Here is a 27,450-nt window from a genome sequence, read left to right as displayed (position 1 = left end):
ATTTTATTTGTTTCACTGGCATATGTCTTTCTCTGTTGTGTATAAAAATATAGATAACACAATAGTTACTTGATTGAACTAGGTTCAAGAGGAACAAGGGAGTGATTATAATTAATCTCCATGGAATTTAAACCAGGTATGGAAGAGAACATGAAAGGTGTTAGGTACAGTGAAAATTTTGTAATGTCAATGGATTGGAAGTCCTAGTGCAGTTGGAGAATTGCTGGAGTTGGAATAATAGAGGGAGTTGGAAAGATAGGTAAGAAAGTGAAATACACAAAACTGAGAGTGGGGCAGGGACAAAGGTGAGGCAGTGACATGCCTAAGATATGAAACATAAGGAGGCACTTACTCTCAGGGTCATGCAAGTGCAGGATTGATACTTGCATAAACCTGACAATTAATGTTTCCTTAAATTTTGCACCCTAGGCACCTCATTCGCCTCACCTGGCCCTGAATGGGAGTATGGGAGGGTTGCAATTACAGGTAGTGCCCAACTTATGACAGAATTCCTTTCTGATGCTCCATCATAAGTCAGTTCTGACATAAGTCAAATACCTCATTTTTTTTAGTTTTCATTATTATTGCCTTTATAATTAGTACCTTTATAAATCCAGTCTTTATTTGTCATTCATTGTTGGAAACATTACATACATTTATAGATATATTTTAATACACACATACATGCATAAAAAACACACAAATCGTAAAAATTTACTCCAGCAATGAAGAAGTATTGGACAACATTGGCATTTTGTCAGTTGAAGTAATAACTCCACTTGTGAAAGGTTCTAGATCATTTGGAAATTATTGAAAAATATCATTAATATCACACATGGCTAAAACTTTGCTGAAGATAATTCAAAAAGAGTTGCAGCAGTACATCAACAGGGGACTGCCAGAAATTCAAGCAGGATTCAGAAGAAGATGTGGAACAAGGGATATCATTGCTGATGACAGATGGATCTTGGCTGAAAGCAGAGAATACCAGAAAGATGTTTACCTGTGTTTTTTGACTAAGCAAAGGCATTCGACTGTGTGGATCATAACAAATTATGGATAACATTGCAAAGAATGGGAATTCCAGAACACTCAATTGTGCTCATGTACATAGACCAAAAAGCAGTCGTTCGAACAGAGCAAGGGCATACTTCGTGGTTTAAAATCAAGAAAGGTGTGCATCAGAGTTGTATCTTTTCATCATACTTATTCAATCTGTATGATGAGCAAATAATCCAAGAAACTAGACTATTTGAAGAAGAAAGTCGCATCAGGATTGAAGAAGACTCATTAACAACCTGCGATATGCAGATGACACAACCTTGCTTGCTGAAAGTGAAGAGGACTTGAAGCACTTATTGATGAAGATCAAATATTACAGCCTTCAGTATGGATTACACATCAAGATAAAGAAAACAAAAATCCTCACTAGTAGACCAGTAAGCAACATCATGATAAATGGAGAAAGACTGAAGTTGTCAAGGATTTCATTTTACTTGGATCCACAATTAACGCCCATGGAAGCAACAGTCAAGAAATCAAAAAACACATTGCATTGGGCTAATCTGCTACAAAAGACCTCTTTAAAGTGCTAAAAGCAAAGATGTTATCTATCTACCTATGGTCACCTGATCTTCAACAAAGGCACAAAGTCCATTGAATGGGGAAAAGACAGGCTTTTTAACAAATGGTGCTGGCAAAACTGGATATCCATCTGCAAAAAAAATGAAACAGGACCCATAACTCACACCATACACAAAAACTAACTCAAAATGGATCAATGATCTAAATATAAAACCAAAAACTGTAAAGATCATAGGAGAAAAAATAGAGTCAACGCTAGAGGCCCTAATACCCAGCATAAACAGAATACAAACCATAACTAACAATACACAAACACCAGAAGAAAAGCTAGATAACTGGAATCTTCTAAAAATTAAACAGTTATGCTCATCAAAAAGACTTCACCAAAAGAGTAAAAAGAGAACCTACAGACTGCAAAAAAATTTTGGCTACGACAACTCCAACAAAGTTCTAATCTCTAAAGTCTACCCAAAAATCCAACACCTCTACAACAAAAAGACAAATGATCCAATTAAAAAACGGGCAAAGGATATGAAGAGACACATCACCAGAGGAGACGTTCAAGCAGCTAACAGATACATGAGGAAATGCTCACAGTCACTAGCCATTAGACAAATGCAAGTCAAAACCACAATGAGATACCATCTCACCCCAACATTACTAGCACAAATCAAAAAACAGAAAATAACAAATGTTGGAGAGGCTGCGAGGAGATTGGAACTCTTGTGCACCGCTGGTGGGAATGCAAAATGGTACAACCATTTTGGAAAACAATATGGAGCTTCCTTAAAAAGCTAGAAATAGAAATACCATATGATCCAGCAATCCCACTCCTAGAAACATATCCTAGAGAAATAAGAGCCATCACGAAAATACACATATGAACACCCATGTTCATTGCAGCGTTGTTCACAATAGCAAAAAAATGGAAATAACCTAGGTGCCCATCAACAGATGAATAGATAAACTATGGTTTATACACAATGGAATACTATGCAATGATAAAGAACAATGATGAATCTGCAAAGCATCTCACAACATGGATGAATCTGGAGGGCATTATGCTGAGTGAAATAAGTGAATCACAAAAGGACAAATACTATATGAGACCACTACTATAAAATCTCATGAAAAGATTTACACAAAAAGAAACAATCTTTGATGGTTATGAGGGAGGGGAGGGGAGGGATGGGGAGGGAAAAACACTAAATAGACAATAGATAAGTGGTAACTTTGGTGAAGGGTAAGACAGTACACAATACTGGGGAAGCCAGCATAACTTGTCCAAGGCAAGGTCATGGAAGCTCCATAGACACATCCAAATTCCCTGAGGGACTGAATTGCTGGACTGAAGGCTGTGGGGACGATGGTCTCAGGAAACATCTAAGTCAATTGGCATAAAATAGTTTATAAAGAAAATCGCCTATATTCTACTTTGGTGAGTAGCATCTGGGTCTTAAAAGCTTTTGCACATCCATCTAAGATACTTCACTGGTCTTACCCCATCTGGAGCAAGGGAGAATGAAGAAAACCAAAGACACAAGGAAAAGATTAGTCCAAAGGACTAACGGACCACAAGTACCACAGCCTCCACCAGACTGAGTCCAGCACAACTAGATGGTGCCCGGCTACTACCACCAACTGCTCTGACAGGGATCACAATAGAGGGTTCCGGACAGAGCTGGAGAAAAATGTAGAACAAAATTCTAACTCACTAGTCTGACAGAGACTGGAGAAACCCCGAGAGTATGGTCCCCGGACACCCTTATAGCTCAGTAATGAAGTCACTCCTGAGGTTCACCCTTTAGCCAAAGATTAGATAGGCCCATAAAACAAAACGAGATTAAAGGGGCACACCAGCCCAGGGGCAAGGACGAGAAGGCAGTAGGGTACAGAAAGCTGGTAATGGGGAACCCATGGTCAAGAGGGAGAGAGTGTTGGCATGTCGTGGGGTTGGCAACCAATGTCACAAAACAATATATGTATTAATTGTTTATTGAGAAACTAGTTTGCTCTGTAAACCTTCATCTAAAGTACAATAAAAAAGATTATTATTAAATTTTAAAAAAAGGCGAAGATGTCACTTTGAGGACTAAGGTGGGCCTGACCCAAGCCATGGTATTATATGCATGCAAAAGCTGGACCATGAATAAGGAAGACCGGAGAAGAATTGATGCCTTTGAATTATGGTATTGGTGAAGAATAGTGAATACACCATGGACTGCCAGAAGAAGGAATAAATCTGTCTTGGAAGAAATACAGCCATAATGCTCCTTAAAGGCAAGGATGGCGAGACTTTGTCTCACGTACTTTGGACATGTTATCAAGAGGGACCAGTCGCTGGAGAAGGACATCATGCTTGGTAAAGTAGAGGATCAGAGAAAAAGAGGAAGACCCTCAGTGAGATGGATTGACACATTTACTGCAACAATGGGCTCAAATATAGCAATGATTGTGGGGATGGCACAGGACCAGGCAGTGTTTTGTTCTGTTGTGCGTGCGGTCGCTATGAGTCAGAACCAACTGTATGACATGAAACAACATTATCAGTATCTTTCTAAATCCAATCTTTATTTGCCTTTGGGCTTAGAAACATTACATATAAACTTATAGATATATTTTAATACATACATACATAAAAAATACACAAATCATAAAAATTTACTCCAACAATATAAGAGTTGGACGATGTTGGCATTTTGTCGGTTGCGGTAATAACTCCACTTGTGGAAGGTTCTGGATCATTTGGATTATCCCTGGGAATGGGAATGGCGTTTCCAGTCAGAAAATTAGTGAGAGTTGTCTGTATGGTCCTTTTTTGTTTTTATTCATATATTTCATGGTAACATCTCACTTATTCCTGAATCTGCCTATCGACTTTAGCAAGACGATTTTAGCTTTTGGGTCCATGTTTTCAAGCAACTGAAGCCCCTGATTTAGTTTAGAAAACTACATTTATACAGCAGTGTTTTGAACAGTAAATCAGAAAATTGAACATCTGAGAATGATAGCATCAGCAAATTACGTGATGCAACATTGTATGCAGTAGATATCACTAACGATAAGATGTTAAAAAAAAAAAAAAAACCTGATGGTCATAAGTGTGGTTCATTGTAACTCAAATACGTAGTAAGTCAGGACTACTTGTATTAGTAATAACAGGATCTAGTGTATGGCTAAGATAAGGTAGAGAATGAGTTCATTGGCAGTGTGGAATTCAAGGAACTAAGAGACTAGGATATTGGGAGATCATCTACTTATATATTGAAAATGCCAAAAATTAAGACAGGAGTAGTTCTGGAGAAACTAACTGTGAGCAGTAGATAACTCATCAAGAAATAAGAAGAAATGGCCTGGGAGCTGTTAGATCACACCAACAATGAAGGATAGTAGGCAATATAGTCTGATGATATGAGATTCAAAGCTGGGGAGGAGGAAGAGAGTGTGATTTTAAAATGGCAATAAAGAGCAAGAAGGACACCTACTTCATCTCCAGACCTAGGGGTAGAAAGACAGAGCAAAAACAGTCACGACTTGAGAGGGCTTCAGTGGAAGCAGTATCCTTGGTGGGGACCTAGATTTCCATAGAGCAAGAATATGGAGGGAACTTTCAGGGAAGAGGCTGCTCGTAGAGGAGATTTTGCTGATAATGGACTGTGAATTTCAGAGGGCATAGCAGAAGGATGGAAACCCTGGTGCCGTGGTGGTTAAGAGTTCGGCTGCTAACCAAAAAGTCGGCAGTTTGAATCCACCAGGCACTCGTTGGAAACCTTACGGGGCAGTTCTACTCTGTTCTATAGGGTTGCTATGAGTCAGAATTGACACGACGGCAACAGGTTTGAGTTTTTAGTAGAAGAGTTGTAGGAGTTGTGGAGAGATAGGAGAAAAGTACAGAAGAGAGGATGTACAGAGCCTTTTGGGGAATACAGCGCTGGAAATTAGGGTGACCTGAAAGTCTGGGGTTCTTTGAGTTATTGCTAATAAACAGGGAAAAAGAGCACAATAAGATTAGTCTTAGTGGATTCAAGGCAGTGTTGGCAAGACAGTGAGTTTTTGTGGATAGGGAAGAATGGGTTCATGGGGCTAAACATGAGCCTGTTCTGTTTTTGCAAATGAGTTGTATCTTTATTCTACCATCTTGAAATAGCTCTTTTGAGAATACAGAATGAACAAGTTCAGATTTTTTTCTTTTCCTTAATAGACAGGAATATAGATAACATTTTGCAGGTATTACTTAGAGATGTAAATTTAATATTTTATATTATATTTGTTCTTTTTAGAATGAACAACAAATTGTGGCAGAAAAAGCTTTGGAATATTTAGCTCAACATTCAGAAGACCCGCAACAAGTCTTTATCGCTTTAAAGTAAGTAATCCACATCCTGTGGAGGTGAAAGGATTACCTCTGCTCATCTTACTTTTGGCCTGCAAACTTTGCCGAAATAGTACTGATGAGATCTGGCTGAGTCAATGCCTACTATACCATTACTCCAGACGAAGGGAAATGATTTGTCAAAAGGGAATTTCTACATACAGTAATGAGGCAGCAGAGGGTGAAGTTGGGGCATGATAACTCCCAATGGTGTGACTAATAAAATGCCAGTGGGAAAAATGGGGCAACAGAGGGATTCTATAGTAGTTTCCTGTTGGTCAACTACACTTGAGGCTACACTTCCCAAGGGAAATGGAATCACAGAAAAAGAATCTGAAGGAGTCTTGAGATACTTGCATGCCTTCAGTCAAGTAAATATCTTAAATCATTCAAGATTTTTTTTTCTCATTTTTAAAGTTTTTTTTCGGGTTTGAAACTTTACAAACTACCTTATTTTGTCATTATGCTGCCAGGTCGCTTCAAAGAATTATCTTTCTAGTTTAGGTGAACTCAAAGGTCAGGTTCCTTTACACCATACCTGATGTTCTAGCAGGTGATTTGGGGCAAAGATGTGAACTCTGGAACCATTTAAAATTTTGTTATAAGCAGCAATTTTGTTTTTAAATTGTTTTATTAAATTCCTCTTCCAAAATTGCAAAATTGATATGTTTTTATTGCAGCCATTAAAACAATACAAAGATCTATAAATAAAATTGATCTCCCCCTTACCCTCTTTTCTCACTTATGCCTCCTGGGGTAATCAAAGTTAATAACCGGGTATATATACACGTTTCTTCCTAAACATCACTTTCTATATTACTTTTTCATACAGATGTTTGTTTCGTCTTGCTCTTCCAAAAATTTCTCAAATGCTGGAATCTGAAAATAAGTAAGTTATTTAACAGAAATGATGTATTCACCATTAGTCAATATAAACCTTATATTGAGAGATGTATATTTTAATGGCTCTGGAGCCAGTCTTCCTGGGTTCATATCCTGGCTCTGCTACTTATTAGACGTGTAACCTTGGGCAAGTTTCTGAACTTCTCTGGGCTTCAGTTTCCCCATCTGTAAAGTGAGAATAATAATAGTACCTACTTCATGGGGTTGTTGTGATGAGTCAATGAGTTAATACGTGTAAAACCCTCAGTGCCAGGCACTTAGTAAGCACTCAGTAATGTTTGTTGTTGTTGTTATTTGCTGTTGAGTTGGCTCCGACTCATGAAAACTCCTTGTACAACAGAATAAAATGTTGCCCAGTCCTGTGCCATCTTCACGATCAATCGTATATGTGAGTTCATTACTGCAGCCACAGTGTATTTTGAGTGCCTTCCAACCTAGGGGGCTCAACTTCCAGCACTATATTGGACAATATTCTGTTGTAATCCATAGAGTTTTCATTGGCTAATTTTCAGAAGTAGATCACCAGGCTTTTCTTCCAAGTCTGTCTTAGTCTGAAAGCTCCTCTGAAACCTGTCCACCAATGGGTGACCTGTTGGTATTTGAAACATCAACGGCATAGCTTCAAGCCTCATAGCAACACACAAGCTACCACAGTATGACAAACTGACAAGTGTGTGGTGGTCAATAATGTTAGCTATGATCTAATGATGATATTGTTGTCTGTCTCTTCCTTTCCTTAACAGGAGACTCAAATATAGACATATCTTTTAACTTTCCCACAGAACATAACCCGGATGGCTTGTTAATTCTGATTTTATATCAGTCAACTGAGAGTATTCATATGTGTTTCTGCTCAAGGTTTCTATGACATAAGATACCAAGAACATAACAATTTATGGAAGAATTGGGTCACCAATTTTTCATTCACAAAACTCGCTACCTCCAGATAATTTGAAAGAAAATTCTATTCAAGGTCTTCATTAGGGATATCTTTCAGAAGAAAATTAGTGAAAAATTAGTGGATAGTCTCATCTTTCTCTATATTCTCTACTTGGATAAGAACTCTGTAATAGTGTATCTCTACCTCACTTTTGCTTTATATAGTTGCAGCTGGAGGCGATATATTTTTTTCAACTAAACTTTTAGAGAAATATCTGTAACTGAGATAACATTGGAGAGATTAATTATAACTCTTTTTCTCATGATACAGATTTTATCCAAGTATAAATGATGAGTTTTGCCTCTTTCTGACAGGCTCTATGAACTCATTACAAGGGAACTCAAATGAAGAAGCTTTAAAAAAAGAGATAGTAATGAGACTATTGGAAATTTGAATAATGACCAAGTATTTGATGATATTAAGGAATTGTTCATTTTTAGGTGTGATAATAGTAGTGTGGTTATTTTTTTAAAGAGTCCTTATCTCTTAGAGACACATGCTGAAATATTTATGGATAAAATTATATAATTTCTGGAATTTACTTTAAAATGATATGGGAGGAGAAGAAATGGGTGGAAGTATCAATGAAATAAGATTGATCCAGAGTTAATTACTGAAGTTGGGTGATGGGTACATGGGAATTCATTATACTCTTCTGTCAACCTTTGATCATCTTTAAAATTTTCCACAATAAAAAGTAAAAAAACAAACAAAAGAAATTCAGAGACCAAACCTCGGTAACTACTGGATTATAAGAGCTCCTTGAGGGCTAAAACTATTGGTATTTATCTTTGTATCTCTGGAACCTAGGACAGTATCTGACACATAATAGCCACTCACTTTATTAAATGACTGAATATCAGTTCTTTAGAAGATCTTCAGCACTGAACTTACAAGGGGCTTTGTATTCCAGGTAATTGTGGCATACAGTCAAATCCCACTCATTAAAACCAATTTGGGGTGAGGGGAAAAAGAGGGAATCTTGTTTGAATTAATGATAAATTTAAATTACAGGATATTTTTAAAACATAGCTTTGTTGTTTCCAGATAAACATAGTAATAAAGAACATATCCCAGCAGTGTTTTCAGATAGGGATCAGGACCTGATTTAACAAATAGATTAGATTAATTTGTAAGAATCAAGTTCTAGTTTCAGCTATTTCATTCACTTCCAGTTTACCTTTGGGCAATGGCAACTTATTTAACTTCTCTAAACTTTATTTCCCTCAGTAAAAAAATCTGGACTAGGTAACTTCTAGTTCCTTTCTGTTCTAAAAATCCTATGGCTCTAAATTAGCAGAATCTACCTAAGTACCAACAACCCATGTACTAAAATTCTTAAAAGCAGCATATCTTTTTTAAAAAATTATACATCCTTTTCCATGTCCCCTTTATGATTTATACTATATATTTGCATTAGTGGACCCTTCCTAGATTATTTTATATAGTCACTGAATTAAATAGTGGAGAAGTCAACTTTTGCTCAAATGAAGTTCAAATTAATAAAATTTACTGTAAGAAGTTACTTTAAGTTATAGACTAGATTTCTAAGATTTATCCCTGAGAAAGCTGCTACTTTTCCTGAAGTGCAGTCTTTATTCTATAATACTAGACCTCCTCCTGATAAGGCCAGTCTTATATAGTATGCTCTATCCTACTTCTTGTAAACTTCCTTAGTTGAGTTTGCCAATTCATTCCTTTGTTTAAGCAAAACAGACTTTTTTCCTCTGTTAAAATTTATATACCCTGTGGAGAAGCTTGCCAGAGATTAAAGAGATCTGGGCAGTAGTTTTGGTATTGTCACTAACTTCATAACCTTGGACAAATCATCGTTCATCACCAGTTCCATTTCCTCATCTGTTAAATGAGGGATTTGGACTGGATTAGAGGTTCTGGATTCCTCAGAAATCTAGAGATTCCGTGGTGCTGCCTCAGGAACTTCCAGGAAGGAGACTCCAGGCCTCTACCCTCTCTTGTTTCAACCAAGGTAGCTCTACTTTTATCTTTTCTTGTGTATTAGACTTTGATAAAATTTTATGTGAAAAAAGGGTTTCAATTTCCCTCTCCAAAAAAAAAGAGCTTGAAAATCACAGAAATCACTTTCTGCTCTAAAGTTCTATGACCCTGTGATATGAAACCTTACCAGTCACTGAAATCCTTTTCTGAGAGTAAGTGTAGAAGAGGGAAGAGAAAAAATAGGAGGATACTGGAAATAAGAAACAGTATCCTACAGTGGGGAAAACTCATTGGCGTTGAGTTGACTCTGACTCATAGTGACCCTATAGGACAGAGTAGAACTGCTCCAATAGCATTTCCGAGGCTGTAATCTTTATGGAAGGAGACTGCCACATCTTTCTCCCGCATAGCCGCTGGTGGCTTGGAACTGCCAGCTTTTCGGTTAGCAGCCAAGTGCTTAACCACTGTGCCACCAGGGCTCCTACAGTGGGGAAAAAGAGGTTGAAATGATAGATTAGAGCCTTGAACAACAAACTCTGCAACTTTTCATTTTCTTAGTCTAGCTCTCAGGCACAAATAGGGATGCTTTTGTACACTTTTCTATAGAAAAGTTTTGAAGCAGTTGGAAAACACTCTTTCTTTTCTTCATTTTTTTAGAAAGAAAGAAATGGATAGACTTTTGGCTTGCTTGAATACAGGTAAATCTCTTCTTGGTTATTTTCAGTTCTTCATCTTGCTGCTATGCTATCCTCTATTAAATTCTCCAAGTACACTGAGCACATTGACTCAAACATGAAGCTCCTCGTTAACGTTTGCCACAGGAGTCTACTTGGTTTCTTCATTCATAAGCAGAGAAAGGTTTGTCATCACTAGCATTCATCTGCAAATGTGATTTCAATTCTGTTTTTATTAAAATTTGTTTTAAAGACATTTTCTGCCCTCCCTCCTTCCCTTCCCTTCCTTCCTTCATTCCTTTCTTCTTTCCTTCCTTCCTAATTGCCACTTGGTCCTAACCTAGGAATTGAATTGAATAGAGGAAAAAGGATCAAGATGAATAAAAATGTTCTGAACCCTGCTGGTTTTTCATGCCCTCTGAATCAAATTCAGATTGTTTACTCTATTTTGCAGCTGTCCGTCTGTCTACCCAAGTCTGTGTCATCTCCCCTATCTACTAATAATTCTTCCCTATCCACTCCTTCAAGCTGACCTGGCTACAATGCATTCCTTTTTCCAACTCCATACTTTCTTTCATGGTGTCCTTTTTGCCTAACAGGTCTTTCCATTTCTACTGCTCATGTACCTCTGTCCTTATGTACAAAACATACCCAAGATGCCGTATCTGAGAAACTCTACTCCATTTATTCTAATAGTTTAATTGTACACCTCAAAGAATATGTGTCAACAGGGTGTCAAACATAGCAAAGTGGTTTAGAAGCCAAAACTTTTCAAAAGAGAAAATCTTTGCTGATTGGCAGTCTTACCTCTCAGAAGGGCATGTGGATATGTAATAGATGCTTTCTGATGATGACGATACATCCTGGTCCTGTGCTCTGCTTAGTACCCACAGAGAGCTCGGTAAATATTATGCCAACCCATTGATACTTTTCCAAGTCTCAGTCTCCATTTCAGTCTTTTTAATGATTGTTACTATTCTTTATTTCCTTACTTGTAAATCATATCTTTCTACGTCTGGTGGTGAATTATTGCACTAATTAAAATTATAAATCTCTCCAAAGACATGATTGTTCCCCAAAGTTTGAGTTAACACCTTCTTAGCACTTGGTAATGCTTTTTTTTTTTTTTTAATTACTTTTGGTATACACCAATGTAAAAAAAAAAAAAGAACGTCTATATTCAAACTCATGTGTGACTGGTTTTCAAGCAGGATTAACAACTTTGCTAGAGTAAAAAGTGAAAGACCTCAACACCAAATTTTCCTGTTTGATGCAGCACTCCTGAAACTTGCTCAGCCTTTTGATGGAGAAACTTTTACTTCAGACTCAAGGGCTAATGAAGCTCATTGGTTTCGAAAAATAGGTAAAAGGAAATTCTGTAGCTATGAGAAACGCTGTGGGGTAGTGGAATCAGACAGATGTGAGTTCAAATTCTGGCTCTGTCACTCATAGCTATGGGTACACAGGTAACTTGCTTGACCTCAGTTTTATTATTTATAAAATGGAAACAATTATATATACTTTATGGGGTTATTAAGGGTTTTAAATGAAATAGTGTATGTACCTGGCACATATTCAATAAATATTAGTTTTTCTTCTTTTTCTATAGAAATGGATCTAAGAATAAAATAGGGATGAATTGTAAGTTCGGATACCCAATGTTCTGCTCTAAAACTTGGTCTAGAATGCCCAGTTTATCTCTAACTGTGATTCATCGAAAATAAACTTCATGCAACAATACAGATGAATCTCACAAACATAATGTCAACCAAAAGAAGCTAGATGAAGAGTAAAAAATCTGGCAAAACTAATTTATGGTTTTAGAAGTGAGGATAGTGTTTACCCTTGAAGCGGGTCGAGGGGTGATTGGACTTGAAAAGGATAGGGGTAGGGCTTCTGGGTTGCTGGTAATGACCAGGATCTTTATTGATGTGGGTGTTGGTTACATGGACATGTTCACTTGGTGAAAATGCATCAAGCTGCACAATTATGAGTTGTGTAATTTATATAGGTTTGCCTTCGTTTGCTAATACTGCTGTAACAGAAATACCACAAGTGGGTGGCTTTAATGAACAGAAATTTATTTTCTCACAGTTTAGGAGGCTAGATGTCAGAATTCAGGGCACTGGCTCTGGGAGAAGGCTCTCGTTTGTCTGGAAAAATCGTTGTCTCAGCTTCTCTGGTGTTCTTCTCCTAGGAAAGCTCCATGTGGCGTCTTTCACCCATTCGTGTTTACTTGTTTTTGTGCCTAATTTGCTCTTTTTATAGGTTAAGTTTAAGACACACCCTACACTGATATGGCCTCATTAACATAACAAAGAAACCCCTATTCCCAAATGGTATTACATCCACAGGTATACGGGTTAAGATTTATAATATGTATTTTTTGGGGGGTGGGGGCCCTATTCAATCCATAGCAAGGTTCTATTTCAGCTTCTAAAAAGTTTGTAAAAAAACTTGTGGAGGCAATTACTACAGTGATAAGTAAGCAAGAGGAATTAAGCAGCAATGTGAAAAAGTAGACTGGTTCTACATGGACCTCTCCTTGCTTTATGGGGTTTACTAGGGTTTTAATCTATGAGAAAAGGGAATAAATAAAGAGATATGACTTCTAAGAAATTTATTCAAGTAATGGAAAATAACAAACATTCAAGCTATAGAAAGATTTCAGGACATTGATAGTTTGAACTTTGAAAAGTTATTTTACAATACTCCTTTTATTGAATTTTAATTTTGATTTTCCAAGGTGAAGTTCATGCTGAATGTTGCCTAATGGGGCCTTTCACTACTCTTTGTGAGATGTGAATTTTTCCAGCAATCTTCTCCAACCCTTGCTTCTAGTGTACCCTGTTCTTTGCTGAATTTTAACTTCTTTTCACCACTTCCAGTTGGTGAGCTCCTTGGTGATCCTCATTTTTAGATGGATTTGTACCAACTAAGAATTCTTATTGTATGTCCTCCCCCCCGCTTTTTTTTTTTTTTAGTTAAACACTATCTCCATTGGTCATTGGCCCAGAATTGAGGATTGGAAGTGATAGGAGTCTCTAAATTGCCTGGAAAAAAAACTTCTCTAAAATTCTAAAGTTAATTTTTTAACTCTTGAGAAACCCCTCATTAGTATGTTAATATTAAAGATATGGGTACTAGAGATTGCAGTTGTAAAGACTAAACAGTGTATTTTCATACTTAATTATTTCATGTTAACTTTCAGCTTGGAATTTAGCTGTGCAATCTGACAAGAACCCAGTGACAATGAGAGAGTTTTTCATACTTTCTTATAAGGTAAGTCTCTTCTAATAGGTATCTCATGTATGGACTAAAATAAGAATAAGACCAATCAATATGGGTATAGTCAAGAGCTAAGTATAAAGTGGGATTGGGTCTTAATCTAGGAACTTTTAATATATGTCTAGTAGGAATGATAGAAGGAGAATTTGATCCCTATAGGGAATGATGTGAGAACATGGGACAGGTCTCCTAATGCCAAATATCACAAACACCCATCATGGAGCTGAAAGTTCTACTCTTAGAGACTTATTCCTTTGCCTTTGAAGGAATTTTGGTCTCCCAAAGTCCTATATTAAAATATAAGTGGTTTTTAGGAGGGAAATACTCTAAGCAGTTATCAGTTACCAACACATTAAGAAGAGTTATGGGTATAGGTCTATAGAAATACAGAATAGGGATCTGGGGATAAGCAGGGGCTGAAAAAGGAAATAAGCTTGCACCTACTTTATAATTTTTCCTAGAGTAGGTTCTGTGTGTAAGGATGTATGAGTTGTAGCATTTTTAAATAGTTGTAAGCCCCCAAGTAGAGGTTAAATGCCAGAAAGAAGACTGATTATTGATGAGAAAAGGGAGGAGCTAAAGAATACCCCCTCCTAAACATGATCTGATATGTTAAGATAGATTAAATATTAAGAGTTTGAGAGCTGGAAAGAACTATAGAGATAATCTAGCACAGCCACCTCATCTTATATATGAGTAACCTGAGGCCTAGAGAGACTGGGTGTCTTGAAATGCTATTGGTTTAATGATGGTGATGATTATGATCACTAAAGGTTTTGGGAGATAAAGAAATAGTTTTTGAAAATTTAGGTATAATTGCCTTTTAAATTAGGTGAAGATTGGCTTTAATTTTGACATCTGTAATAGTACTAGTAGGACTGGAGTATAAGGATCCCAAGCGGCCTAAGATTTTATTGTAGTAGAAAGCTGAAAGTTTTTTTCTAAAGCTAGAGGACAAGATTTAACAATGAGGCTATGCCTTAGGCCCAATGCCTGTCAAGATTTGACATTGTCTCTCTCAACCATGACAATATATGTACTAATTTCAGCTCTATTCAATACAGAGAGAAATCTATTTGCTAAGGGGAAAATCACTTAGGAATTACCACATAAACCAAGAAGTAAATCACTAGATAGATAGAAGCACAGGGACAAATGACAGGAGAGACAGGGAAACTGTAAAGAAATGAAGCTTTTTATCTCTAGGAAGGTGCTAAAAACAATGGAAAATAAAATAAAATTAAAACCATAAATCAGTGTTATGATCTGTATCATTTTTAAGGTGAAATGAGCTTTTCCAGCTGATTTTTGTCATTCAGATAGGATGTTGCTGATTTTCATTCTGATTGTTTGTCTTCACCTGGAAGAATTCTCACTATTCATTGAAGTTCTGGTTATTTCTTCTATCAGCTGTCCCAGTTTTGTCCTTCTGATCAAGTAATTCTGATTGCACAGAAAACATGTTTACTTATGGCAGCTGCAGTTGATCTAGAGCAAGGGAGAAAAGCTTCAACAAATTTTGAACAGGTAATGTGCAACCTTCAAAGAAAAGACAAGAGTTCAGTGTGGTATTTGGTATCTTCGCTTTCTTTGATGCAATTCTTTTTTATTCTCTTTAGAGAATCATTTACTCCAGCAGCATTTTTATTTTAAAGGTCTGTAATGGTTTATTCCTTTCTAAGCAAAAGTCACATTTGTCTTGGCCTCTTCTTTTAAGAAGATTGAATATCTGTTCTTTGACAGTTTCTCTTCCTATGACCACTCTTTCCTAATCTGTTTTTAAATATTTTTTATCTTCATCGTATCTCTGTGATTATATGTGGTCTCTAAGAGTATTTGCTTTACTTTTATTTCCTTCCATGCATTTTCTAAGGAAGAACTCATCTACTTCCACAGCTTCGATAGCCATCTGAAAATAAGTATTTACTTAGATTGTTTTTCTTCACTCAATTGCATTTGACTTCTTTGGCCCACATTTTATGCTGATACTCTTATATGTCCCATCATTAACTCAGTTTTAACGAGAATTTCTTACCTTTGTCTGAATTCCACTCTCAGCTTCTTAAACTTTCCCTTTTAGGAAATACCAACATCTCAGTCTTCCATACACCAGTTGATTTATTTAGGAATCTGTTGTTTAATCTCCACATATTTGTGAATTTCCTTCTCTTATGGATTTCTAATTTTATTCCACTGTGGTCAGAATACATACTTTGTATGACTTCAATTGCTTTAAATTTATTTAAAGTTTGTGTATGGCTTAGCATATAGTCTATCCTGGAGAAAGTGTGCTTGAGAAGCATGTGTATTCTGCTTGGGTTAATGGAGTGTTCTATGGGTGTCTGTAAGGTCTAGTAGTTTTATAGTGCTGTTCAAGTCTTCTATGTCCTTGATGATTTTCTGCCTAGTTGTTCTATCCGTTATTGAAAGTGGGGTATTGAAGTCTCCAAATATTATTGTTGAATTGTCTTTTTCTTTCTCCAATTCTGTCAGTTTTTGCTTCATGTATTTTGGAACTCTGTTGTTAGCTGCCCTGGTGGTGCTGTGGTTAAGTGCTCGGCTGCTAACTGAAAGGCCGGCAGTTCGAACCCACCAGCCACCCCGCAGCAGAAAGATGTGGCAGTCTGCTCCCGTAAAGATTTACAGCCTTGGAAACCCTATGGGGCAGTTCTACTCTGTCCTATAGGGTTGCTATGAGTCAGAATCAACTCAATGGCAATGGGTGGTTCTTAAGTGCATGTATGTTTATAATTGTTATACACAGTTATAACCATTGACCCTTTTATTATTATACAATTTCCCTCTTTATCTTTTTTGTTTGCTTATTTTAAAGTTTATTTTGTTTTATATTAGTATGCCCACTTCAGCTCCTTTTATTTTCAACCTATTTGTATCTTTGAATCTCGTCTATCTCCTGTAGAGAGCATATAATTGGATCTTGTTTTTTTTTTAATCCAACCTGAATGTCTTTTGATTAGGTCATTTAATCCATTCACATTTGATGTTATTATTGTTATGGTTGGATTTACATTTATCATTTTATTTTTTGGCTTCTGTATGTATAATGTCTTTTCTGTTCCTCTATTCCTGTTTTAACTACTTTCTTTTGCAATAAGTGAATGTTTCCTAGTGTAGCATTTTAATTTTTTTCATTATATATTTTTAGTTATATTCTCAGTGGTTGCTCTAGGGCTTACAGTATACATCTTAACTTATCAGAATCTACTAGATTTATACTAACTTAATTCTAATGAGCTGTAGAAATGTTACTCCTATTAGCTCTATTCCCTCATCTCTTTTTTTGTGCTATTATGTTATAAACATTATATCTATATATAGTACAAGCACAAAAATACATTTTTATAGTATCACATATAATTTTATATCTTTTAGAGAAGCTGAGAGAAGAAAAGAAAACAAGTATATGTTATAGTTTGTCATATTAACATTTATTATTGACCATTTCTGGTTCTCTTCATTGTTTCTTGTGGTTTCCAGTTACCATCTGGTGCCATTTCTCTACAGCTTTGCTTTCACCTGCCTGCTTTGTGTTGTTATTGTCAAATATATTACATTTCTATATGTTAAAAGCCCAACAATACAATTCTATATACATGTTGTTTTATACAATTCCTTTTTAAAACAGAAGAAAGAAGAAATAGACATTATTCTGTCTTTTATATTTACATAGTCACCTTTACTGGTGCTCTTTGTTTTTCATTTGGATTCATATTACTGTCTGGTGTCACTTGCTTTAAGACTGAAGAGCTTCTCTTAGCATTTCTGTAAGGCAGATCAGCTAAGCAACAAATTCTCTCAGCTGTTGTTTATCTGGGAATGTCATTAATACCCCTTCAGTTTTAAAAGATAGTTTTGCTGGACATAAGATTCCTGGTTGACTTATTTTCTTTCAGCACTTCAAATATATCATCCCACTGTCTTCTGGCCTCCATTGTTTTTGATGAGAGTTCAGCTGTTAATCTTATTAAGGTTCCCTTGTATGTGACTAGTCATTTGTCTCCTGATGCTTTCAAGTTTTTTCTTTGTTTTTGGCTTTTGACTATAATATGTCTGGGTTGGATCTCTCTGTTTATTCTGCTTGGAGTTTGTTGAGCTTGTTGGATGGGTAGATTAGTGTTTTTCATAGAATTCGGGAATTTTCAGACATTATTTTTAAAATATTTTTTCTGCTCCTTTTTCTCTCTCTCCTGTCCTTCTGGTACCCCTATTACATGTATGTTGGTGTACGGAACGGTGTCCCACAGTTCACTGAGGCTGTTTATTTTTCTTCATTTTTTAATGTGGTAAATATATATATCAAAACATTTCCATTTCAACATTTTTACATATTCAATTCAGTGACATTAATTATGTTTATCATGTTCTGCACCCGTGCACACTATTTGTTTCCCAATTTTTCCATCACACTTAACAGAAGCTTAGTGCCCTCTAAGCAATGACTCCCCCATTCTCTCTCTCTCCTGCCCGTGGTAACCACTAATAAGTTTGGTCTCTATATATTTGCTTATTCTAGATATTTTATATCACTGGGATCATACAATATTTGTCCTTTTATGACTGACTTATTTCACTCAACATAATGTTTTCAAGGTTCATCCATGTTGTAGCACGTATCAGGGTTTCTTTTTTCTTTTTTTTTTGGCTGAGGATTATTCCATTGTACACATGTAACACATTTTGTTTGTCTATTCTTCTACTGATGGACACTTGCATTGTTTCTACCTTTTGGCTATTGTAAATAGTGTTGCAATAAGAATTGGTGAACAAGTATCTGTTTGCTTTCATGCTTTCAATTTCTTTGGGTATATACCTAAGAGTGCAATTGCTGAATCATATGATAATTCTATGTTTATCTTTTTAAGGAATTGACAGACTGTTTTCCACAGCAGCTTTACCATTTTATAATCCCACCAGCAAATGGAGGAGGGTTCCAATTTCTCCACATTCTCTCCAACACCTATTGTTTTCCTTTTTTAAAAAAAAAACATAACTGTCTTAGTGAGGGTCAAGTGATACTCACTGTGGTTTTGATTTTTATTTCCCTAATGACTAATGGCATTGACCATCTTTTCATGTGCTTGTTGTCCATTTGTATTTCTTCTTTGGTGAAATGTCTATTCAAGACATTTGCCCATTTTTACATTGAGTTGTTTGTATTTTTTTTCTCCTAATCTGTAGGTTGTCTCTTCACTTTGTTGATAAACTCCTTTGATAAAGAAATGTTTTTAATTTCAGTTAAGTCCAATTAATTTTATATAGTATGTGTTCCTCATGTTTTTGGTGCCTTTCTTAGTCTGGGTTCTCTAGAGGAGCAAAACCAGTGAAGTGTATATATAAATAGAGATTTACTTCCAAGAAATGGCCCACACAATTGTGGGGGCTAGCAAGTCCCAAATCTGTGGGTCAAGTGGCAGGCTGAAGACTTCTACTGGCTCACAGGGTTGCAGGAGCTGGCAAATCTAAAATCTGCAGGTCAGGTGGCAGGCTGAAGACTTCTGCAGACTTATGTCCCAAGAACCAGAGGTCAGGCAATGAGAAGGAGTGCAGGGTCGAGAGAGAGAGAGAGAGCCTTGCAAGAACATCCACTTATATATTGGAGGCAGGCCACACCCGCAAGGAAACTCCCCTTTCAAGTGATTGACTGAACACATCAGATCACATCTTGGAGGTGATTACATTATATTACATTATGGAAGAACAATCAGTCCAATGTCTGCCAACCCACTGAGAATCATAGCCTAGCCAAGTTGACACATAACATTAACCATCACAGTGTCATATCTAAGAATTCATGTTAAAAACTAGGTCCTGAAGAATTACCCCTGTGTTTTCTTCTAAGAGTTTTGTGTTTTTGTTTTTGCATTTTGGTCCTTGATCCATTTTGAGTTAATTATCATAAATGGTGTAAGGCATGGATCCAGGTTCATTCTTTTTGCATGTGGAAATCCAGGCATGCCAGCACCATTTATTAAAGAGACTCTTCTTTCCCTGTTGGATGGACTTAGTACCCTTGTCGAAAATCAATTGACCATAGATGTACAGGTTTATTTCTGGATTCTTAGTACTATCCCATTTATCTTTATGTCTGTCATTACACTGGTGTCAGACTGTTGTGATTACTGTAGCTTTATACTATGTTTTGAGATCAGGAAGTGTGAGGCTTCCTACTTTGTTCTTTTTCCAAGATTGCTTGACTATTCAGGGACCCTTGCAGTGCTATATAAATTTGAGGATTGGCTTTTCCACTTCTACAAAGAAGGCTGTTGGAATTTTGGTGTGGATTGCATTGAATCTAAGATTGCTGTGGGTAATATTGAGATCTTAACAATATTGAGTCTTCCAATACATGAACATGGAATGTTCTTCCATTAATTTAGGTCTTCTTTAATTTCTTTCAGCACTGATTTACAGTTTTCAGTGTAAAAGTCTCACTCTTTTGGTCAAATTTATCCTTAGGTATTTTATCCTTTTAGATGCTATTATAAATGGAATTTTCTTCTTTCTTCCTGTTTCAGATTTTTCATTGCTGATATATATAACTCCAGCTGACTTTTGTGTTTTGACCTTGTATCCTGGCACTTTACTGAATTCATTTATTAATTCTAATAGCTTTCTTTTGGATTCTTTGGGGTTTGCTATATATAGGATCATCAGTGAAAAGGGATAGTTTTACCTCTTCCTTCAATTTGCATATATTTTATTTCTTTTTCTTCCCTAATTGCTCTGGCTAAGACTTCCAGTACACTATTGACTAGCAATGATGAGAGTGGGCATTCTTGTCTTGTTCTTGATCTTAAGGGGAAAGCTCTCATCCTTTTTGTATTGAGTATGATGTTAGCCCACACGTGTCTGTCAGTTTGTTGTACAGTGGGGGCTTGCATGTTGCTATGACACTGGAAGCTGTGCCACCAGTATTCAGGTAACAGCAGGGTCATCAATGGCAGATAGGTTTCAGCTGAGCTTACAGACTAAGACAGACTAGGAGGAAAGACCCAGCAGTCTCCTTCTGAAAAGAATTAGCCAGTGAAAACCTTATGAGTAGCAGCGGAACATTGTCTGATATAGTGCTGGAAGATGAGCCCCCCCAGGTTGGAAGGTACTTAGAAGACAACTGGGGAAGAGCTGCCTCCTCAAAGTAGAGTCAACCTTAATGATGTGGATGGAGTCGAGCTTTCCGGACCTTCATTTGCTGATGTGGCACTTCTCAAAATGAGAAGAAAACAGCTGCATACATCCATTAATAATCAGAATGTGGAATGTACGTGTATGAATCTAGGAAAATTGGATATCGTCAAAAATGAAATAGAACGCATAAACGTCGATATCCTAGGCATTAGTGAGGTGAAATGGACTGGTATTGGCCATTTTGAATTGGACAATCATATGGTCTGCTATGCCAGGAATGATAACTTGAAGAGGAATGGCGTTGCATTCATCATCAAAAAGAACATTTCAGGATCTATCCTGAAGTACAACGCTGTCAGTGATAGGATAACATCCATACGCCTACAAGGAAAGCTAGTTAATTCAAGTTTATGCCCCAACCACTAAGGCCAAAGATGAAGAATTTGAAGATTTTTACCAGCTTCTGCAGTCTGAAAATCATCAAACATGCAATCAGGATGCATTGGTAATTACTGGTGATTGGAATGCAAAAGTTGGAAAGAAAGAAGGATTGGTAGTTGGAAAATATGGCCTTGGTAATAGAAATAATTCTGGAGACCGCATGATACAATTTTGCAAGACCAATGACTTCTTCATTGCAAATACCTTCTTTCACCAACATAAACGGTGACGATACATATGGACCTCACCAGATGGAATACATAGGAATCAAATCGACTACATTTGTGGAAAGAGACGATGGAAAAGCTCAATATCATCAGTCAGAACAAGGCCAGGGGCCAACTGCGGAACAGACCATCAATTGCTCATATGAAAGTTCAAGATGAAACTGAAGAAAATTAGAACAAGTCCACGAGAGCCAAAGTACAACCTTGAGTGTATCCCACCTGAATTTAGAGACCATCTCAAGAATAGATTTGACTCACTGAACACTAATGACCGAAGACCAGATGAGTTGTGGAATGACATCCAGGACATCGTACGTGAAGAAAGCAAGAGGTTATTAAAAAGACAGGAAAGAAAGAAAAGACTAAAATGGATGTCAGAAGAGACTCTGAAACTTGGTCTTAAACATCGAGTAGCTAAAGCAACAGGAAAAAATGATGAAGTAAAAGAATTGAATAAAAGATTTCAAAGGACGGCTCCAGAAGACAAAGTAAACTATTATAATGACATGTGCAAAGAGCTGGAGATAGAAAACCAAAAGGGAAGGACGCACTCAGCATTTCTCAAGCTGAAAGAACTGAAGAAAAAATTCAGACCTCAAGTTGAAATAGTGAAGGATTCTATGGGGAAAAAAATGATGCAGGAAGCTTCAAAAGAAGATGGAAGGAGTACACAGGGTCATTATACCGAAAAGAATTGGTCAACATTCAGCCATTTCAAGAGGTAGCATATGATCAGGAACTGACGGTACTGAAGGAAGAAGTCTAAGCTGCACTGAAGGCTTTGGTGAAAAACAAGGCTCCAGGAATTGACAGAATATCAACTGAGATGTTTCAACAAATGGATGCAACGATGGAAGCACTCACTCGTCTATGCCAAGAAGTTTGGAAGACGGCTTTCCTGGCCAACTGCCTGGAAGAGATCCATATTTCTTCCTATTCCCAAGAAAGATGATGCAACCAAATGTGGAAATTATCGAACAATATCATTAATATCAGACGCAAGTAAAATTTTTGCTGAAGATCATCCAAAAGCAGCTGCAGCAGTATATCAACAGGGAACTTCCAGAAATTCAGGCTGGATTCAGAAAAGGACGTGGAACCAGAGATATCACTGCTGATGTCAGATGGATGCTGTCTGAAAACAGAGAATACCAGAAAGACGTTTACCTGTGTTTTATTGACTATGCAAAGGCATTCAAACTGTGTGGATCATAAGAAATTATGAATAACATTGTGTCTTAGTCATCTAGTGCTGCTCTAACAGAAATACCACAAGTGGATGGCTTTAACAAAGAGAAATTTATTTTTTCACAGTCTAGTAGACTCGGAGTCCAAATTCAGGGCATCAGGCTCCAGGGGAAGCCTTTCTGTCTCTGTCAGATCTGGAGCAAGGTCCTTGTCATCAGTCTTCCCTTGGTCTGGGAGCATCTCAGCACAGGAACCTCGGGTCCAAAGGACATGCTCTGCTCCCAGCGCTGCTTTCTTGGTGGTCTGATGTCCCTTTTTTTGCGGGCTTCCCTTTACTTTTATCTCTTGTAAGATAAAAGGTGGTGTAGGCCACACCCTAAGGAAACTCCCTTTATATTGGATCAGGGATGTGACCTTAGTAAGGGTGTTACAATCCCACCCTAATCCTCTGTAACATAAAATTACAATCACAAAATGGAGGACACCCACACAATACTGGGAATCATGGCCTAACTAAGTTGACATGTATTTTGGGGGGGACATAGTTCAATCCATGACACATTGCGAAGAATAGGAATTCCAGAACACTGAACTGTGCTCATGAGGAACCTGTACATAGACCAAGAGGCAGCTGTTTGAACAGAACACAGGGATACTTCGTGCTTTAAAGTCAAGAAAGTTGTGTGTCAGGGTTGTATCCTTTCATCATGCTTATTCTAATCTGTATGCTAAGCAAATAGTCTGAGATGCTGGACTATATGAAGAAGAACGAGGCATCAGGATTGGAGGAAGACTCATTAACAGCCTGCGGTATGCAGATGACACAACCTTGCTTGCTGAAAGTGAAGAGGACTTGAAGCACTTACTGATGAAGATCAAAGACTATAGCCTTCAGTATGGATTACACCTCAACATATAAAGAAAACAAAAATCCTCACAACTGGACCAATAAGCAACATCATGATAAATGGAGAAAAGATTGAAGTTGTCAAGGATTTCATTTTACTTGGATCCACAATCAATGCCCATGGAAGCAGCAGTCAAGAAATCAAATGACACATTGCATTGGGCAAATCTGCTGCAAAAGATCTCTTTAAAGTGTTAAAAAGCAAAGATGTCATTTTAAGGACTAAGGTGAGACTGACCCAAGCCATGGTGTTTTCAGTCAACTCATATGCATGTGAAAGCTGGACGATGAATTAGGAAGACTGAAGAAGAATAGATGCCTTTGGTGAAGAATATTGAATATACCATAGACTGCCAGAAGAATCAACAAATCTGTCTTGGAAGAAGTACAACCAGAATGCTCCTTAGAAGCAAGGATGGCGAGACTTCCTCTCACATACTTTGGGCATGTTATCAGGAGGGACTAGTCCCTGGAGAAGGACATCATGTTTTGTAAAGTAGATGGTCAGTGAAAAAGAGGAAGCCCCTCAATGAGATGGATTGACACAGTGGCTGCAACAATGGGCTCAAGCATAAAAACAATTGTGAGGATAGCACAGGACTTGGCAGTGCTTCGCTCGTTGTGCACAGGGTTGCTGTGAGTTGGAACTGACTCAACAGCACCTAACAAAAACAACATGTTCATTACTTGGGCTTCCATAAATATGATTTCTCTCCCTTCATTTTGTTCACTTAGATGGACCATCAGTTTAAGTTTCCTTGGGTGGCTTGTGATTTTTTTGTTGAAGCCGAGACATTAGAATTTTACAAAGTGTTAGCTTTCTCCATTCCTCCAAATATTTAGTGCTTTCACCGGTGCTAATTTCTTCAAGAAACTTGTCTCAGGTTTTCCTTACTGCTCCCTCTCCTTTCCTGTGACATCTTTGATTCAGGCCAGATCAATTTTTCAGTCCTTCAGTGGCTCCTAGACACATCATAAAACACACATTAATCATTCCACCCTCAAAGAGGCACATCTTTTAGTCTTTGGTTACTGCTCCCTTCCCTGTTCTGTGAGGGCACTGATTCTAGCCAGACCAAGGTATCAGTACATTATCAGTCCCAAAGTACACACTGATTAATCCACCCTTAGGCACATATAGCCCTGTGTCCTTGGTTGCTGCTCCTTCCCTGCTCTGTGAGGGCTCTGATTCCACCCAGACTGAAGTTTCAGTTTTTCAAGCTGCCTCCAGACTGGTCAGAGTATACACCCTGAGCAGCCTGCTACTAATATCTGTCCGGTGTATATGAGAGCCAGATATGGTGCCCTTTTCAGAGCACAAGAGAGCATTGGGTTGGCTAGAGGTGCAAATGCAGCTGCAGCTCTGCTGCAGCCATTTGTGTACTGCACCAAGAAGGGGGAGGGGTGCTTTTCCTACTGTATAAGATTTTATTCTTGTCTTGATTTAGTTTGTAGCTCCTTGTTCTGGTCCTTTGCCCAACATTTCAGGTTTCTCACAGGGCTGAGTACAGACTTCTAGTTGCTTTTCTTTGTGTTCATGTGGGTAGGTTTGGGATCTTAGACATGCTGATGCCACAATCTTCCTAGAATTTCTCTTCATTCTTTTTTTACTCCATTCTTCATATTTAATAATGTCTGTCGGTCTATATTCATGTTCACTGATTCCTTTTTGGCCAGCTCAAACATGATGATGAATTCATCTAGTGAATTTTTTAATTTATTTTTGTGTGTTTTCAACATCAGAATTTCCAATTGGTTCTTTTTTTTACACTTTCTCTTTATTTAGATTCTCATTGTGATGAGACACTGTCATCATACCTTTCTTTCCTTTTTTATGTATGGTTTCCTTCAGTTGCTTAAACATTTTATAATAGCTGCTTTGAAGTCTGTTTCTGTTGAGTTCAACATCTGGGCTGTCTCAAAGTCAGTGTCTGTTGCTTGTTTTTTTCCTGTGTATAGGTCACACTTTCATGTTTCTTTGCATATCTTGTAATTTTTGTTGCATTTTAGATAATACATTGCAGCATCTTTGGATACTGATCTCCCCCCTGTTGTTTTTATTGTTTACTTGTTTATTTTTCTAGTAACTTGGCTGAGCTAGTTCAATGAAATCTATTTCCCTCTGAGTCTACAGCCTCTGATACTCAACTGTGTGGATCATAACAAATTATGGATAACATTGTGAAGAATGGGAATTCCAGAACACTTAATTGTGCTCATGAAGAACTTGTACATAGATCAAGAGGCAGTCGTTTGAACAGAACAAGGGGATACTGCGTGGTGTAACGTCAGGAAAGGTGTGAATCAGGGTTGTATCCTTTCACCATACTTATTCAAGCTATATGCTGAGCAAATAATCTGAGAAGCTGGACTATATGAAGAAGAACGTGGCATCAGGATTGGAGGAAGACTCATTAACAACCTGCATCATGCAGATGATACAACCTTGCTTGCTGAAAGCAAAGAGGACTTGAAGCACTTACTGATGGAGATCAAAGACCACAGCCTTCAGTATGGATTACACCTCAACATAAAGAAAACAAAAATCCTCACAACTAGACCAATAAGCAATATGATAAACAGAGAAAAGATTGAAGTTGTCAAGGGTTTCATTCTACTTGGATCCACAATCAACGCCCATGGAAGCAGCAGTCAAGAAATCAAAAGACGCATTGCCTTGGGCAAAACCGCTGCAAAAGACCTCTTTAAAGTATTCAAAAGCAAAGATGTCACTTTAAGGACTAAGGTGAGACTGACCCAAGCCATGGTGTTTTCAATCTCCTCGTATGCATGCAAAAGCTGGGCAATGAATTAGGAAGACTGAAGAAGAATAGACGCCTTTGAGTTATAAGGTTAGCGAAGAATGTTGACTATACCATGGACTGCCAAAAGAATGAACAAATCTGTCTTGAAAGAAGTACAACCAGAATGCTCCTTAGAAGTGAGGATAGCAAGACTTCGTCTGACATACTTTGGACATGTTATCAGGAAGGACCAGTCCCTGGAGAAGGACGTCATGCTTGGTAGATGTTCAGCAAAAAAGAGCAAGACCCTCAAAGAGATGGATTGACACAGTGGCTGCAACAGGGGCTCAAGCATAACAATGATCATGAGAATGACACAGGACTGGGCAGTGTTTCGTTCTGTTGTACATAAGGTCGCTATGAGTCGGAACCGACTGGATGGCACCTAACAACAACATACAGCCTCTGATGTCACTCCTCAGAGGGCACAGCCTTGGTCGTGGACAGTCACCCTGATACCCCCCTCCCCAGGGGATGACAGTGGTTTTAGCAGGGCTCTCTTTGACTCTCTTTTTCTGATCTCCCTGTTAAGCTTCTGGCTGGTCTACTTTTATCATAATCACATCCAGCTGCTGGTCTCAACTAATTGCTAGATGATTGCTCTTTTTTTTTTAATGTCCTTGAACATAAATTGCTCCACAGTCTGATCCAATTAAAGTCATGCTTCTGTAACACAGGAAGTGGTAGCCCCTGCTATTCTTGGTTTGCCTCTTCTGCCATGGAATCTCCACCCTATAAGCAAGCTGGGCAAGGGAGATCAAGGCCCCTTATTCTAAATTTGCATGCCTGGGGTAGAGCTTCTGCCCTACAAATTGGGCTGGATGGAGGAAGGGCTCTTCAGGCCTCTCAGCTGCACTTGCTTGTAATAGGGCATCTGCAACACAGACCAGATGAGAAATGCTGGCAGCTTGCCCCTCCCAGGAATCCCTATCCTGGAAGCTTGGTAGAGCAAACCCCATCATTTTGGCCACACTCAACTGAAGTAGTTTCCAATTACACAGAGCTGTTGGAGGGGAGTGG

General features: G+C 37.7%; 1 protein-coding gene across 1 annotated transcript in view; it reads left to right on the top strand.

Annotated features, from left to right (window-relative positions):
* Positions 1-27,450, top strand: part of TEX11 (testis expressed 11) — a 523,552-nt gene that overhangs the window by 367,262 nt on the left and 128,840 nt on the right. Inside the window, exons 18-23 of the mRNA XM_012556596.2 lie at positions 5,865-5,950; positions 6,789-6,845; positions 10,413-10,453; positions 11,706-11,792; positions 13,641-13,711; positions 15,128-15,244. Coding sequence (XP_012412050.2) covers positions 5,865-5,950; positions 6,789-6,845; positions 10,413-10,453; positions 11,706-11,792; positions 13,641-13,711; positions 15,128-15,244 — 459 coding nt within the window. The remainder of the gene's footprint in view (positions 1-5,864; positions 5,951-6,788; positions 6,846-10,412; positions 10,454-11,705; positions 11,793-13,640; positions 13,712-15,127; positions 15,245-27,450) is intronic.

This window comes from Trichechus manatus, unplaced genomic scaffold (assembly GCF_000243295.1).
Source record: "Trichechus manatus latirostris isolate Lorelei unplaced genomic scaffold, TriManLat1.0 scaffold00070, whole genome shotgun sequence".
NCBI classification, from domain to species: domain Eukaryota; kingdom Metazoa; phylum Chordata; class Mammalia; order Sirenia; family Trichechidae; genus Trichechus; species Trichechus manatus.
Note: the sequence above shows the minus strand (reverse complement) of the source record. Positions and strands in the feature narration are given on the sequence as shown.